General features: G+C 36.2%; 1 protein-coding gene across 1 annotated transcript in view; it reads right to left on the bottom strand.

The window, feature by feature from the left end:
• The window catches only part of LOC128986734 (muscle-specific protein 300 kDa), a 183,790-nt gene that overhangs the window by 72,833 nt on the left and 94,740 nt on the right, over nucleotides 1-16,217 (bottom strand). The window contains exons 53-66 of the mRNA XM_054407239.1: nucleotides 15,590-15,730; nucleotides 14,619-14,845; nucleotides 13,586-13,714; nucleotides 12,766-12,913; nucleotides 12,230-12,394; nucleotides 11,417-11,577; nucleotides 10,738-10,900; nucleotides 9,088-9,231; nucleotides 7,799-7,966; nucleotides 6,874-7,044; nucleotides 6,301-6,456; nucleotides 5,096-5,248; nucleotides 4,499-4,684; nucleotides 3,741-3,876 (exon numbers count right to left, since the gene is read on the bottom strand). Of these exons, the coding sequence (XP_054263214.1) occupies nucleotides 3,741-3,876; nucleotides 4,499-4,684; nucleotides 5,096-5,248; nucleotides 6,301-6,456; nucleotides 6,874-7,044; nucleotides 7,799-7,966; nucleotides 9,088-9,231; nucleotides 10,738-10,900; nucleotides 11,417-11,577; nucleotides 12,230-12,394; nucleotides 12,766-12,913; nucleotides 13,586-13,714; nucleotides 14,619-14,845; nucleotides 15,590-15,730 (2,248 nt within the window). The remainder of the gene's footprint in view (nucleotides 1-3,740; nucleotides 3,877-4,498; nucleotides 4,685-5,095; nucleotides 5,249-6,300; nucleotides 6,457-6,873; nucleotides 7,045-7,798; nucleotides 7,967-9,087; nucleotides 9,232-10,737; nucleotides 10,901-11,416; nucleotides 11,578-12,229; nucleotides 12,395-12,765; nucleotides 12,914-13,585; nucleotides 13,715-14,618; nucleotides 14,846-15,589; nucleotides 15,731-16,217) is intronic.

Below are 16,217 nucleotides of genomic sequence, written 5' to 3'. Positions count from 1 at the left end.
AAAATTATGGCTTCGACATTCCCTAGTTCTCAAAATTATCTTTCTTTCAACACAAAAATCATGTAAATCCGTCGAGTTTTTGATTCAGAATCGTGAAATAAAAAAAACACTGTTTCGTTTTAATATTATAGATAGATAAATAGATGCCACACTGTGTACAAGTAAAAACTATCCCTACGTTCCTATCGGAAATTCCGCGAAGAAGTTTTAAACTTTCCATTAGGGTTCCAAGGTCTCGCTCAAAATCACTTAATATTGATATAAAATTATTCTCTGGCAACGAACACGTTTGCGGTTGTATTTGGATCCGAGGTCCCTCACCAGGACCTCGAAACAAGCGGGGACCTCGGACCCACGGTGGAAATTCACATCGATCGCCTCGGAACCGGCCTTATACGCACGCACGCAAAAATTCACAAACTTTTAGATTTATAATATTAGTAAGATGAAACATTGACTATATGTGTTATTAAATTGTCAATTATCAAAGTCAAAATAAGAATAGTCAATTTCTGTACAACATTTCAATCACTATTTATTTACCCATCATTTTAACATTATTAAAAACCTGTGACATTATTAATCTTCACAAATAAGTTATAGCACAAATATAAAGATTAGATTAATCAATGGTCATACATATATATGAAATTAGTAGTGATGGGCGGATCCAAGAAAATGTCGGTACCGGATCCGGATCCGGATCTTGAAAAAATCGGATCCGGATCTTCGGATCCGGATCCAGATACACACTGTCATAAGGGCGGGTTAAAAAAAACGTAATTAACAGAATGCCAATTTAAATCATACTTTTATTATTTTTTATCAAGAAGCATCGGGTGAGATTAAAAACTAACGGGATATTTTTGAGACAAAATTATAGGCCGTTAGCTTATCATCCAGGTACAAAACTAAAAACTAGAGGTGTGAAGATATCGGATTCAGCTCGGAAAGATACATGCCATTGCCATATATGTTATTTATTTGTATCAAGAGACAAACACTGAAACATGGCCTTGCCATATAAGTTATTTGCACCAAGAGACAAACACTAAGACAATACCTTGCCATATTAGTTATTTGAATTAAGAGACAAACACTGAGACATGGCCTTGCCATATAAGTTATTTGCATCAAAAGACAAACACTGAGTCATGGCCTTGCCATATAAGTTATTTGCATCAAAAGACAAACACTGAGACATGGCCTTGCCATATAAGCTATTTGCATCAAGAGGCAAACACTGAGACATGGCCTTGCCATACAAGTTATTTGCATCTAGATACAAACATCGAGACATGGCCTTGCCATATAAGTTGTTTGCATCAAGAGACAAACACTCTGGGAAAAAACGGTCTTGTACATGGATACAGACAGTTTTGTGTTAGTAAAGAAATCTGGAAAAAATCGGCGTTGTACAGTGATAGAGACAGCTTTGTGCTAGTAAAAACATTCGGGGTTGTACAGTGATACAGACAGCTTTGTGCTAGTAAAAACATTCGGGGTTGTACAGTGATACAGACAGCTTTGTATTAGTAAACAAATCGGGGTTGTACAGTGATACAGACAGCTTTGTGCTAGTAAAAACATTTGGGGTTGTAGAGTGATACAGACAGCTTTTTGTGTTAGTAAAAAATCGGGGTTGTACAGTGATACAGACAGCTTTTTGTTGGTAAAAAAATCGGTGTTGTACATTGATACAGACAGCTTTGTGTTTAGTAATCAAATCGGTGTTGTACAGTGATACAGACAGCTTTGTGTTGGTAAAAACTCGGGGTTGCACAGTGATACAGACAGCTTTTTGTCTTAGTAAAAAATCGGGGTTGTAGAGTGATACAGACAGCTTTTTGTGTTAGTAAAAACTCCGGGTTGTACAGTGATACAGACAGCTTTGTGTTAGTAAAATAATCGGTGTTGTATAGTGATACAGACAGCTTTGTGCCAGTAAATACATTCGGGGTTGTACAGTGATACAGACAGCTTTGTGTTGGTAAAAACTCGGGGTTGCACAGTTATACAGACAGCTTTTTGTCTTAGTAAAAAAATCGGGGTTGTACAGTGATACAGGCAGCTTTGTGTTAGTTAAAAAAAATCGGTGTTGTACAGTGATACAGACAGCTTTGTGTTGGTAAAAAATCGGGGTTGTACAGTGATACAGACAGCTTTTTGTGTTAGTAAAAAATCGGGGTTGTACAGTGATACAGACAGCTTTGTGTTGGTAAAGAAATCAGGGTTGTAGAGTGATACAGACAGCTTTGTGTTAGTAAAAAAATCGGGGTTGTACATTGATAGAGACAGCTTTGTGTTTAGTAATCAAATCGGTGTTGTACAGTGATACAGACAGCTTTGTGTTGGTAAAAACTCGGGGTTGCACAGTGATACAGACAGCTTTTTGTCTTAGTAAAAAATCGGGGTTGTACAGTGATACAGACAGCTTTGTGCTAGTAAAAACATTCGGGGTTGTTGAGTGATACAGACAGCTTTGTGTTAGTAAAAAAATCGGTGTTGTACAGTGATACAGACAGCTTTGTGTTGGTAAAAAAATCGGATCTATCAAAACCGGATCCAGCCCAAGATCCGGAATTTTTTGGATCCGATCCGGTGCCGGTTCTAGCTTGGATCCGGCGGATCCGGTAGTCCGATATCCGGATCCGACCATCACTAGAAATTAGTCATTAACATCTGTGGTATTAAGTCAATGGATGAAACTATTTATTGGCTAAGATAAGCTGAAATAAACAAAACAGAATCCTGAACACCAAGGAAACTAACGATGTTCTTTTAACACCAACTTTAACTTATTTCTGCCGACCACTTATTTAACTTACTTATGCCGATTGCACAATGGTTTTTAATTACCAATTTAAACTGATGTAATGATTTATTCTGAGCTACAGCAACTGTTATGGCCCTGCAACTATGCCAATAACAAAAATTAAAGCATCCAATAATCAATGATATAATATAAATAAGGATTTTTTTATATCTCCATCGTACTTGTAATAACGAGCTAGCAAAAAAAAGACGTGAGAGTTATTAAAACTATCACTAAGAATATTACAACTCTAAAAGTTGTTGCGTTATTGCCTGCTTGTGTAGCCTTCATCTCTGGCGACGCAATGCCCGCCCGCATCTTAGACCTTCAGGGAATTAGACCTTCAGGGACTCGAATCTTAGACCTTCCGTCACTCGAATCTTAGACCTTCAGGGACTCGAATCTTAGACCTTCAGGGACTCGAATCTTAGACCTTCAGGGAATTAGACCTTCAGCAACTCTCATTTTATAATAATTTATTTACAAAATATACATTGTGTGCCCAAGGTCTAATCCCGCAAGGTCTAAAACAGTATCAGTGGATGAGTTTTTTGCATTGACTGTACTCTTAGACCTTCCGGGACTTAGACCTTCGACATACTACCAGATTAGACCCTCAGCAACAAGTACAAACTGCAAAATGTGTGTCGAAGGTCTAATTAGACCTTCAGCAACACTCCCCATCTAAGTATAGTTGAATGTGGGTTGCACAGGGTCACTTTAATAAATAATATTAACTATGAGCGCAGGAGGTTTAAGGTTTGTAGAGGGTGTAAGGAAGAGAAAATGAGACCCGCAATCATCACTCGGGCCTATAGCACACCACATGCAAACTGCAGGTCACTGTGAACTGCAAGAGTATTGCATCATACAATTTACAGTTTCAATTAAACTCAATGGCTTAACAATATATGAGAAGACTTGCCATTAAACAGATTGTGAAAGCTCTCAGTGAGCGCTCGTATCTCATTCCTGATGAGTGTCTGACCCTCTGGACTCGTGCTGGCTAGAACTACCTCTCCTGTGTTCTGCATGTGTTCTACCAGCAGCTCTCCTTGGGCCTGAGGCAAAACAGAATATTGAAGACAGTTATCAGTCAACAAAGACCTTAAAATGCATGCTAGTATTATGGATATGTATTCAATTATTGGATGAACCAAAATATTTATATTGCTGAATTGTTTTAACACATTATATATATATACACTAGAATGTGTTTTTAAAAGGCAAAGAAGAGTTGAAGATGAGTATTGAATAAATTAAAATTATATTAGCCTTTTTACAGAATACGATACCGATAATCATTTATTGAAATAGCTTTTCTCACCATCAAACCTTCAATCCCCAGCAAACTGAGGTACCGGTACCTAGAGATATACATTTGATTTGTTTCAAAAGATAAATTAAACACTATTCACAAGGATTTAAAAAATTCTTAATTGAGCTGCCATGAAATATATTTTCTATCTAGTACCCTTTTTCAACAAACCGTTTATAATATATTATGTCTAATTTACTTTTGTAGTATACCACATAAAAAATTACAAAACATCAATAGAACACACTATGAGAGAAGGTAATGCAATCTTGTTTTCTTCGAGTATTTAAACAACTGGCTAAAACTGGTCTAGGCCCGTGTAGACATAATTTTTAGTTTACTCAAGTCAATGTTATTGCTCTGACCTGTTTGTTGTACAGTTGTTCCAGTGGTGCCACTGCTTGTTCCAGAGCCAGCTTGTCACTGAGAGATCGCTGCTTCATGGACGGGATCTTCTCTCTTGCCCTGTTCAGCCAACACACTAGCTCGTCATGAGCTTCCTTGTACACCCTGTGGTCTCTACATTGGTCCTCTCGCTCGCCCAGTAGACTCTGTCAGATAATCAACATCAGCATGTCAATACAGCACCTTTGACTGTATTGATACAACTACACAATTTCATCCCCATGTTAAATTTGTTACCTGATTTTTAATCAAAATCGCTGTAGTTAATGTGAGCCACCGACAGATTGCGCTAATCTCAGTTGAATGCAAAAACTTTTTAACAAGTCAAACTAATGGACTGACTTATGGTTACCCATAGCATCTGTTATGACCCATCAATCTAGCCAGCAACAAAAGATAGGTATAAAATAGAATTTTACACACTAGAACATTCTGTGACTGACTTACAAAACTAGGTTATTTCTTAGTAAGAAATTTGTGACTGCTGGTCTATATAGATGGGATGTCTACTTTAGTATCTAATAGTCAATGACATAGTTTATTCCCATACGACTGACCTTGATCTTGTTGGCGAGTGAATCAAACTTGTGCAGTATCTCCTGAGCCTGAGAGGCTGCGTGACTCTGTTGTCCGCTCGCCAGCATCTCAGAGGCCTTCGCTTTGAGACCCTCCACTTCGATCATCTCACAGCGAACCTTCTCATCCAGATGCTGCAACAATCATAGAACAAGTATGAAGAAACAACAATAACATACAATGAGACATTAAAAGCAAGACGTTAATAGTCTACCACTGAGATCCCCTTGATCTTCTGTTGAAGTGTTGGATTTACTTTTGTTGTCATCTTTATCTGTTAATCTACTTTTGTTACTTTCAATGAATCTGTTGAATACCTTGTACACCCTCTTATCCAGACACCTTTTAACTGGACATCGGTTTAACCAGACATCGATTTGATCAGACTACACTCGGCAGAAGTGAAATCTCTTTAACTGAACCATTTTTTTTCAGCCTATCGGTCTAACCGGACTAGATTGGCAGGAAGTGGGCGGTACTGATATAACTTTTCTTGTGGAAAATATTTTAGACCCTTGGCCACATGGTTAGATACAATGCTCTCCCAAATTTAGGTAAAATATTCGGGCTAGTTATCAAGTGATTCAGGGGACATAGGTTGAACCAGAAAACTCGTTATCTGGACTGGCCTTGGTTCTAAGGAGTTCGGATGAGAGTGAGACTACTGTATTCTATTACCATTGACATTCCGTTCATTTCCCTTTATCTACTCACTTATTCCATTCCAATTAATGTTGATTTACCATAATAGAATACAGAACAAATGGTCATCCAAAATTTGTTGTCTGGTTAAATTACTACTTATTAAGATCAGAACGAAATTAAAAGCGGACACACAAGTTTAGTGTTTGTTCACATCAGCATATTCCTCAGCCATGGCTTTATGTAAGTAGTAGAGAGTGTAAGAAACGTTTAAGCATGATTTTGTAGCTTAAGGGATATTTGTCTTCAAACCCTATTCCTACAAAGTTTAATAAACTCATTCATCCATGCATAAGACACACTAGTAAAGTGGGACCAATTTATTTACTCAATCAAAAACCAGTGTATTGTATGTAAAGGAAACTGTGATTTTCAGTTTTCTCTCAATGGTATCTAAGTAAAAATATTCTAATAGGACAAGTACATTTGTTTAAGTCAAACACCCAAATAAAGCTAATATGCTCTAATCAGAGCAAATGTTAACCTTGATACGCTCCAGCTGGGCACGTTTCTCTGTCATGGTTGTCTGGAAGGGCAGAATCTCTGCGTAGGAAGCCTCCAAGTACTCTACAGTCTTGTTGAGTTGCTGAATGTTCTCCAGGAATCCAGCCCACTTGTGTATGGACTCATCCAGGATTGTCTACAGATAAAAAAAGAAATAAATTAGAATAGAAATAGAAGGAAATAATGTTTTGGTCTTTAATAGATTACCTGCTTTTTTACTTTATGGTTTATGGTTTGATTTGATTGATACGTATGACAAATTTTGCATAGGTACTAGGACTTCACAAATTGTGAACAAGTCCGAATTAAAATAACAACCTAACCTGTACACCATGACATCGTTTATATCACATCAGTAGTCAAAGTATTATATATTTTTGTGTCTATCCATGCCAATGGCATTTTTAACATGTTGAAAGGGAACAGTCCAAATCCTGGTTTTTTTTACTATATAACATCGATCTTGCGCTATCAATTAATTATGATTATTGATGAGCCTAGTGGTGGTACAAGTATCAACACTTGTTTATTTACCAATTACTACTGCACTGACCTTAGTCTCCACCATCTTGGACGCCAAGTTGCTCCATTGCTCCTGCAGGTCAGCCAGTGCCTGGTTGATCGTCTGGTGTCCGGCTGGTGCAGTGTTGGCTAACACTGTCTGCGCCAGCTCCACTGACGTTTGGATGCGGCTAAACCCTTCATCCTTGTACAGCAGTAAATCCTGCAGAGGGATAACTATACGTAATTAAATTAAATTTTTTCTTAAAGCAAAACTTTGATATGGATACACAAACAAACAACTGAAGTTAAGTTAAATACATTTTTGATTATGTAAAATAACAAATAAAGTTTACTACTAGTTTGCGTTTTTCAACTTTTCAATCGCTTTGTGTGTTTCCAGTGTTGGTTTATATGAAAACTAGACCAATTTTATTCATTACAGCGATAAGGATGAGAATATATGAGAATGATAAGAAAGAATTTCTTGACCCAGAGTTTAATTCAAAACCTTTTGGGACTTGAAGGGCTTTTGGATGTTTAGATTATATGACATATTTCTTATTTTATTCATGATTGTTATTTGTTTTTTTGAGCATTTCTATTGTAATAGTATAAATAACCTTTTTTATGGTAAAAAAATAGAAATAAGTTAAAAAACAGTTTTAAGTTTTACTAATATCACCTATCGACACTGTTCAATGTAGGCCTACTGTAAATATGTGCTAAATGAAAAAAAGATTGTTTGAAATGAAATAGAGATCTAGACCCTTGATAGACCCTGCTCTAGATTCCTAAAAAATTAGTTACCAGTATTTTTAAATTTTGGGGAGATAAACCAACCCCCATAATTTGCCTGTCAGAGACATTTTCTTGACCAAGTTGGTTTCAACATATGCTTACAGCGTTTATTCAAAGCTAACTAATTACACAGTAAATTAAACTACTGAATAAAAACAAATTGAAGATTAACAAACCTGAATCGTGTCCAGCTTCTCCTCAAGGTCTTTCTGAGAGGAAGCGCTCAGATCCGAGCAATATTGCAGTTTATTTTTTATGTTCTCGAGCCAACGAGAAGTCTCGGCAATGTGAGAGTCAAACTCAAGATGGCTGCTGACATACTGCTGCCACCTGGTGTTCAATCCCTGCAAACAGTTCATGATGTCAAGTTAGGATAACTGTTTTGTAAACGATACAAAAAGCAATTAAATATTGTTCATGGAATTATTTTGGCCATAAGCTTAACTATGAATTAGATAGGCCTACATTGTTTAGTAGTGGTATATTCTATGTGCTATTTTCCAATATTAAGTTGAACGGTGTGAAGTAAAACATTTGTTAGACATCACCGAGATAAGTAATGGAACCATTTATTTCTTTTATAATAAAAATCAAAAAATGTATACAAAATAAGGATCAGACCATAATTGTGATCAATTTATACTACTTGCCTTCTCACCTACAACCTAGTAAGTTGATGTACTGTCGCTTGCCTCTAATTTTGCAAAAAGTACTTAAATGCAGTATCTACGAGAACATTTGGACCTGGTACTTGTGTAATCATTAGCTATCAAGTCATGTTAATGCAATTAGTTACTGACAGGAGGCTACTAAGATTACTTTGAATCTTATACTTTTTATGTCACATAAAAGACAAGAAACTCAGCAAAAGCAAACCATAATATGTTAAAGAATATGACATGTGTTTAGTCGCACAGGACATATATTACATCAGTGGTTTAAAGTTGGATCTTTTTCCGACCACTACATGGGGATCAACACATTGCCACAGTACGCAAAATAGCTCATTCTCGCTTTATTCATTCCTGCTCACTAAATCAGCTGATTTCACTGTAGGCCTTTCCATAAAACATTCCTGCTCACTAAATCAGCTGATTTCACTGTAGGCCTTTCCATAAAACACTAACACCCGGTAATGCATCAATGAAAGGGATTCATAATCTAAATATTAAACATAACCTAAATGACATTTTATATAAAACTAGAAAGTTAATCTGTGTGTTATGATAACACGCAGTAAGGTAGGAAATATCTTGTGCGTATTACGAGCATAAACAGTCATTTCCGCTCTCTAAACGAATGGCCGCACTCAGCTAAAACTGCCAATTACATTTCTCGAGAGGCAATGACGTACTTTGCGCTCTTAATACACAAATAAATAGCTATTTGTTTACTGCCTAATTTATTCAAATATTCTCTTAAGTGGTAATAGTTACCACTACTGTCATCTAGTACTGACACATACCTTGACCTTGGCAGACAGCTGTTGGTATTTCTGTGCCAGCTCGGCTATCTGTGTGTTGCGAGACCCACCCTTATGTAATTGCTGAGCTCTCTCTGTCGCTGTGTCCATCTCCAACTCTTTGGCCACAACCTCACCTTGCAGAGCCTGCCAGACAAACAACGAGTATCCATAATGACCTAAGTTCAATCCACAACTAAGCTATTTAAATTTATGCTTTAACAGATTTAGACAGTGATTACCAATTTGAGTTTAACTAAACACTGTCCTGACACTGTTGATATAATGTTACTGAAATAACAACTACTCTAAAAACTCACTAATCCAGGGCATTTGTGACTTTAGAAGTGGCAGATTACTGAGTGCAATCACCCGATGTTCTACATTGCACTTTCCTTTATCAAAGAACAAAAACTCAAAACAGTGATTTTATTATATTCAACAATACATTTCTTCTAATTTAGTGGGTCACAACAGGAATTTTTTTCCTACAACAATGCATTTTTTCTAAATCTGAGAGTTACAACGACAATTTTCCTATGTTCTAAAATGCATTTTTAAATTGACCCAATCTCATGTTAATTCATTATTAAAATACACTTAGATTGATTGTAGAATATTCAATGCGACGGATTATTGGGATTTGCTGTATAGTATACACAATTCGTAACCATATGTTATATGTCACTTCTTACATTTTTACCCATCACATTTGATCATAAAAGTTAAGAGAAAACCCCTTCACTAACATAAAAAAAACATTAAAGCAATGAAATTAAGTTTAAAAGAGCTAAACATAAATAAATAAATAAACTGTATGATATAACAATAATTTATATGATCACACAAAATACATCTCCACGAGAGAGGAAAAAAATACCCCCACCGCAGCAAACCTACAGACTAAGCAAATTTCCATTTGCCTAATTGGATTTACACTAAATTGTCTCCTTAAAAATATCACTTTTATTCCCTATTTAAATAGAATCAGTTAAACAAGTACTTAGGTTTGCTGCATTAGGGGAGGGTAAAACTGTTTTTTGTTGTTTTGTTTTTGTACAATGTTAATAGTTAGTAAGAAATAAAAACATTTTCCATATTTGATCAAAATATGTTCATAAACAAGCAAACTACAACAGTTTACTTGTTCTCCATAAGAATAACCTGGGAATTTTAAATTTACAATTTTTTGGAATTTTCTCCGTAACCATTAGGCGCATTATAACGCTTCAATATACTAAATTATTTGTATTTTTAAGCTCTACAAAATTGTTTGGAAAGAAATTTCAAAATTTTATGTTTTTTGGGTCAAAAATGGGAAAACCCCATTTTTACCCCATAAAAGCCCCATAAACCCCCGTTCCAATGGTCCAATCATGCTGGTTCGCGAACTCATTCGAATAAACGTAGGTTTACACGTTTGTACCAAATTTCATCAAAATCGGATCATTTTTGCTCGAGCTATCGCGCTAACGGACACATATATATATGAATTTGAACGGATGGGTTTTTTGGCCTCTAGGGACCTCAAAACGAAAACAAAAATCGGTCCCGGGTCCAGGTCTTACCATGAGTACTACGGTAATAGCTTATTCCCTATATGGGAAATTCGCTAAAACTAGCAATAATATTTACAACCACATCAGAACTTACCTTAAGAACCTCCAGTTGTTTCTGTTTTTCTGCACAAGTAGCCTTGAGATCAACTGTGTGTAGTTTGGTGTCTGTTTCTCTCAACCAGGCAAGACATTGGTCTTTGAGTGTTTCATAGTCGGCCCACTGTTGTAGCTTAGCTTCCAACGCTTCCATTGTGGACCTTGAAATAAAAAAATAAACCTTTTAAAAAAAAAAAATTAAAGTTTCAATTAAGCAGTTTTTGTAACTGTTTAGGCCATCAACACTTAGTTGGGACTTGGGAGGAACACAAAACGTTTTTAAAATACGTGTTCTAAATCCACCAAAATATTGTGGAAACGGAAACATTAGGAATTGAATCAATTTCCTCTCGAATCTAGGTTTGAAACTATTTGTTGTTTGTAAGACTAACTATTTGTTATCACAAATAACTTTTGCAGTTTGCTAAACTAAATTCAAGACAAGAGTATTATGAACAGATGTTGCAATTATATTGAATAATTTAGGTATAATCTACTTTGTTGTGATTATTCTCATAGATCATACAGTCAACAGTATTTAGCCAATCATCACACATGAGTTTAACACAGTAAATCGACTTGCAGCAAAATCCATTGGAAAAACTTGTCTCTGCAAATTATTGAATTACTTTTAGGTAAGAGCCAGTAACGGATCTCTGTTACATTTTAACACTTACTTGACAGCAGATTGTAGTCCCTCCCACTCCTGTTGGGAAGAGTCTATCTGTGCCCGGATGTTGATTTGTCCAGAGTCCACTGTTCCTGGAAGCACCTTCTCTCCCATTGTCTTGATGCCTGTGATTCTCGGCTCCTCTTCTGGCAGAGATGTTTGAAGATTCTTGAACATTAACATTTCCCTTAGTACATACCCACTTAGAAGTCAACATAGCAGGATGCTGAGTGCAGAGTAGGAGTAAATCCAGATTATGGGAAAACAGTTAAACAACATGAAAACACAATATGTGAAGTAAATACTTAAACAGTTGCAATCCTTATATAAATTGGGAAATTTACAAGTCACACCCCCCTCAACCATATACTTAAAATGTTCGTCATAACGAGAAACCTTGCGCAAAACTATCCATTATTTCATAAATTGCCCTATAAGGTCGTAATTTATTTCTAAAGGGAACTTGCCATATGCCTAATGTTAAAAATTCCTCAAATGTTCTTATTTGTTATTCTATTTTATTTTTTCAGCTTAACCAATCAATAGTTATACAGTATTAATACTTATTGAAGTCAAACAGGATGAAACCCGTGGGTAACAGCTACTTTTTACAAGTTTGATTTTTCATTGATTATTGTTTTGTTGTATCTTGGTATTTGGTTATTATCAACAAAATTATTGCGTGACTAACAACAAATTAAAACCGACATTCCCCATCAATTCTCAGTTTTTGTGTACTTAACTGGTCAAACTTACAACCGCACTGACCCATTCCTAATAGTTACGATAGGCTGACTTTAAATGCCACCTCCACCATTACCTTGAGTCTCTCCAGGTTGGTATGCAGAGATATCCGCTCCAACTCCGTGTCACCCCACAGCAACACAGTGTTGTGTGTAGCATCTAGCCATTCCTGAGCCTCCATCACTGCCTTGCTGTACAACTGGTGGTTGCTGACTATCTCCTCATACTGCTGCACATACTCCTACAACAACATGTCGTCGGTTAGGTAATGGCGATTGCAGTTGATAAGGGATGGTAAAATCCAGGAATTTAATCTTAAACCTCAATCTAAATCCTTAAAAACCTTACTCCCAAATTTCGTATCCAACTACAAATAGAATATGAAAATGAATCAACTGTGAAATCTGATATCCAACATTATTAAATTTATTTTAAATCAATCCTATTTATCAAGAATCGTAGCAATTACGTACTCATTCCTAACAATCTTGGTAACATCTAGAGCGTCACACAAAAAAGTACATTTGCTGACACCTCCAAGAAGTTTTAGGGAAATAATTAGTTATCAGTTTAAAAGTCAACTTGTACAGTTAAGGCAATCAATCGACAGACCTGAGCTCGGTTGAGTATCTTGCCGTGTTGAGCTGTTATGGCAGCCAGTTGTTGTTCTACTTGGGCGTTGTGTTCTGGGAGCGACTCAATCTTGTCCCTCAACTCAACAATGTCTTGATTGTGGATGGTTGCATCATGTAAAACGGCTCTGGAGAAAAAGTAAAGAGTGAAATCAAAACTTATTGAAGACATAAGAAAACCCTTTCAACTCAAACTAGACTATTTTAACAAACAAGTTGCCTCTGTTTGAAAATTAAATTCACAGTTTACACACCGATTTTCAGTCACATTTGTTGTGATGAGATAAGTCTCAAAGAGCTTAGGACATTAAAAAGACCTGAGGGACAATTGGAGTAGGTTACATAGGCGAGCAGCAGAAGCAGCATGTCAGCTTGAGACACACAATAATTAAAAACAAGCAGCTTAAAATTAAGACTTATTTATTTTAGAAATTCGTACTCCTGGTCCTGTGGCAGGATTTAAAACATTTCATCACTTTTTTGGAACAGCGATTATGGAGGCTATCTGCAAAGTTTGTGGGATAGATAATTAACATCAAATATTGGTTTGGCATAGCATCAAAAATGGTGAGACCAAATGCGCCTATTAAGGTTTCAGTGCCCATCAAAAATGTATCGCGATTTGATGTTTCTACAATTGAGATACAGAATTGGTCAACCCTATTTTCAAGGTTTTACTAGAACATTAAGGCTAATTGTGGTTTTATTTAAAGTGTTCCTGGTAGAGTGGGTAAGCTTTTAAAAATAAGTTTTTTGTACTAATTAATATTCAATTTTACATTAACTTGCTGCTTACACACCTATATAACTGCAGCTGGGCCCTCTTCTCATCTAAAGTTGCCTTCAGCTCAGGTTCATTTGGTAGAGAAGCTTCTGCTTCCTTCAGCCATTTCAACAATGCTTCCAAACACTCTTCAAAGCCACTCCACCTAAACAACACCAATTATGTTCAGTTTTTGACAGAATATTTAGTACATAATGAAAAGATCAAATATACTGTTGTGCTAAAGAATTTGAATTTTTTACAATATAAAACAGATTAAACACTGGATAATGAGTTTAGAACATTCATTACACAACAAAATGAGCTATAAGAACTTTACATTATTCATTGAAGCTAAAAACCAAGATACAAGATATTGATTAACTGGGACTAGTTGGTCTAAGTCAGTAACAGCTACAAAGTCATTCACACTTTAAACATTCAACCTGCATTCACAAAAAGCTTTTTCTTAAAGTCATGTTTTAACACACACAAAAACTGCTTGGGTGTCTAAAGTGATTAGATTGTTAAGATTTGTTAAGATATTTTACACAAAAGTTAGAATATTTCACTGTCATCGACAGCATTATAAAATCAAGGAAGATTCATGTTGGGAAGAGAAAGTGTTTAGTCAGAGAAATGTTTTAACTCTTGTGTTACCTTTACACAAAACTCACTTGATAAGTGAGATAAGACACTTGATAAGTGTTTTATTTTTATGTTTCTTGTGCCAGAGTGAACTCTTTCACATACAGGATTTTGAATTGTATAATAAAGAGGATAGCAGCTAGCTTACCTTGGCACAGGTAGGCCATGGAACACACAATATTTCGTCCCTTGGGGGGCTTTGTCAAGTGTAGAGAAAGTGAAAGAGTCTCTACACTTCAAGTCTCCCAAGGGACAAAATATTGTTTCTGTTTCTGTGTACGTGTTTATGTGTGTTCTTCTGTATGTTCTATGGTCTACCTTCTTCAAAGTAAGCTAGCTGTTATCCTCTTTATTCCACAGTTCATAATCCTGGCCTAGAGTCTTTCTTCAGATTGACTTCCTTGGATCAGTGTCCACCATACCTGGACAACTTGGCCTGCAGTTCCCTCTCCAGGCTGGACACTCCATCGTACAGAGTGTCTAGCGTCGTCTGCAGTTCCTCCAGCTGTGACCTGATGACCTCTCGGCCTTCAACAGCTGTTGTTGGGTAACACTTCTCCCCTGCCTCCACAGTGCCATGCAACAACAACGTTGCTGTTTGTCGCTCACTCACCAGCGTCCGCAGCTTGCCACTACGATCCACCAACTCCTACACACAACAGTGTGAAAATTACTTCAGTACAAACACTAATGTGAATCAGCAAAGCTTGCTATAGCTTTCCAAATGTGTCAACCCACACATGTACATGAGTATTTGCATAGTAACCATTGAAAAATTAAAAATTAATGTTGGTTTAGCATTTAATATGAACAGTTATAACCATTTCTGAGAGAACTTAGCAGTGCTTACATTTTTAATGCAGTAAATGTAGAGTGGGCCTAGATGTAAAGGCAAAAACGTTAAGAAAAATCCAAAAGAGTTTCAGGTTGTTCTCTGCTTTGAAATAATAACTAAAAGACAGATTTACAAAAAAATAAAAAATACGATTCTATTTGACTTTCAGCCATCTTTAAAATTTGTATAGCAATCTAGTTCAAAATTTGGAACTGTTAGTACCAGTTGATATTAGGTAGGGGCAAATCCAGGAATTTAAAGTTTCAAATTTCAAATATTAGTAAAATTGTTTTGAATATGCTATTGTGTGTGCCGTAAAAATCAATTCTCACTGATAATTACTTTTTTTTATTAAAACTTCTAATTTATTTTCAAATCCCGTGGCCATCTATAAAATCTCAATCACATCGTAAAATTCAAAATCTCAAAAAATCCTTAACTATTTAAATTCTTAAAATCAATTATTTTGGTGAATTTGAGACAAGATGGTAAAGTTGGGCACATCACTTTTACCTTTTACGTGTATTAATTTTTGTTCCAAAGGTGATGTCAGTATACCTGTTGAGTAGCGGAGGCAGACGCGTCACAACAAGACTGGTAACGAGTCTGAGCGTTGCCAAGCCACTCTAGACACTCTCGATGTTTGCCAAGATATGCCTTGTGGTCACTGACGGCTTGCTCACACTTCTTGACAATCTCCTGGAAATTGTGTAACTTTAAATTATACAGTTTGTGTCCTTTTTGTATTAGATACAAAACAACAATCATAAAAAGAGGGTAAAAAAGTGCTAGGGTGGGAAGGGGGCAATGAATTTCAATGGGGGTTAACTACCTTCCCACAGGTGAGAAACCTAATCACAGTCCTTGATTTAGAATTGAAGGGTAGATTTTTTTAAGATTGTTACTGGCCACTATGATAAGACTTATCATTCCATATTGGTGGAAACCAGCTAGAATAATGAGGGAAGGAGAGATGGTGCTGGAGTAAGATTGGAATTAGCTCGTTAGATACCTTAATTAGACAATCCTTCCTTTAGGTATCTTAAATAATTTTCAATGACATGGCGACCATACAAAGTAGGTATTTTAAGCCAAGTATGAATGGAGATGAGTGTTGGATGAGTGACGCGATCTTGTAGTCTTGATAGTGACTAAGGCCGACATTCCTTAGACACAGCTGTTAATT

This window comes from Macrosteles quadrilineatus, unplaced genomic scaffold, assembly GCF_028750875.1.
Source record: "Macrosteles quadrilineatus isolate MER2022 unplaced genomic scaffold, UCM_ALF_1.0 Scaffold_2__2_contigs__length_208266976, whole genome shotgun sequence".
NCBI classification, from domain to species: Eukaryota; Metazoa; Arthropoda; class Insecta; order Hemiptera; family Cicadellidae; genus Macrosteles; species Macrosteles quadrilineatus.
The sequence above is the reverse complement of the archived record's forward strand: the minus strand, read 5'-3'. Positions and strand labels throughout refer to the sequence as shown.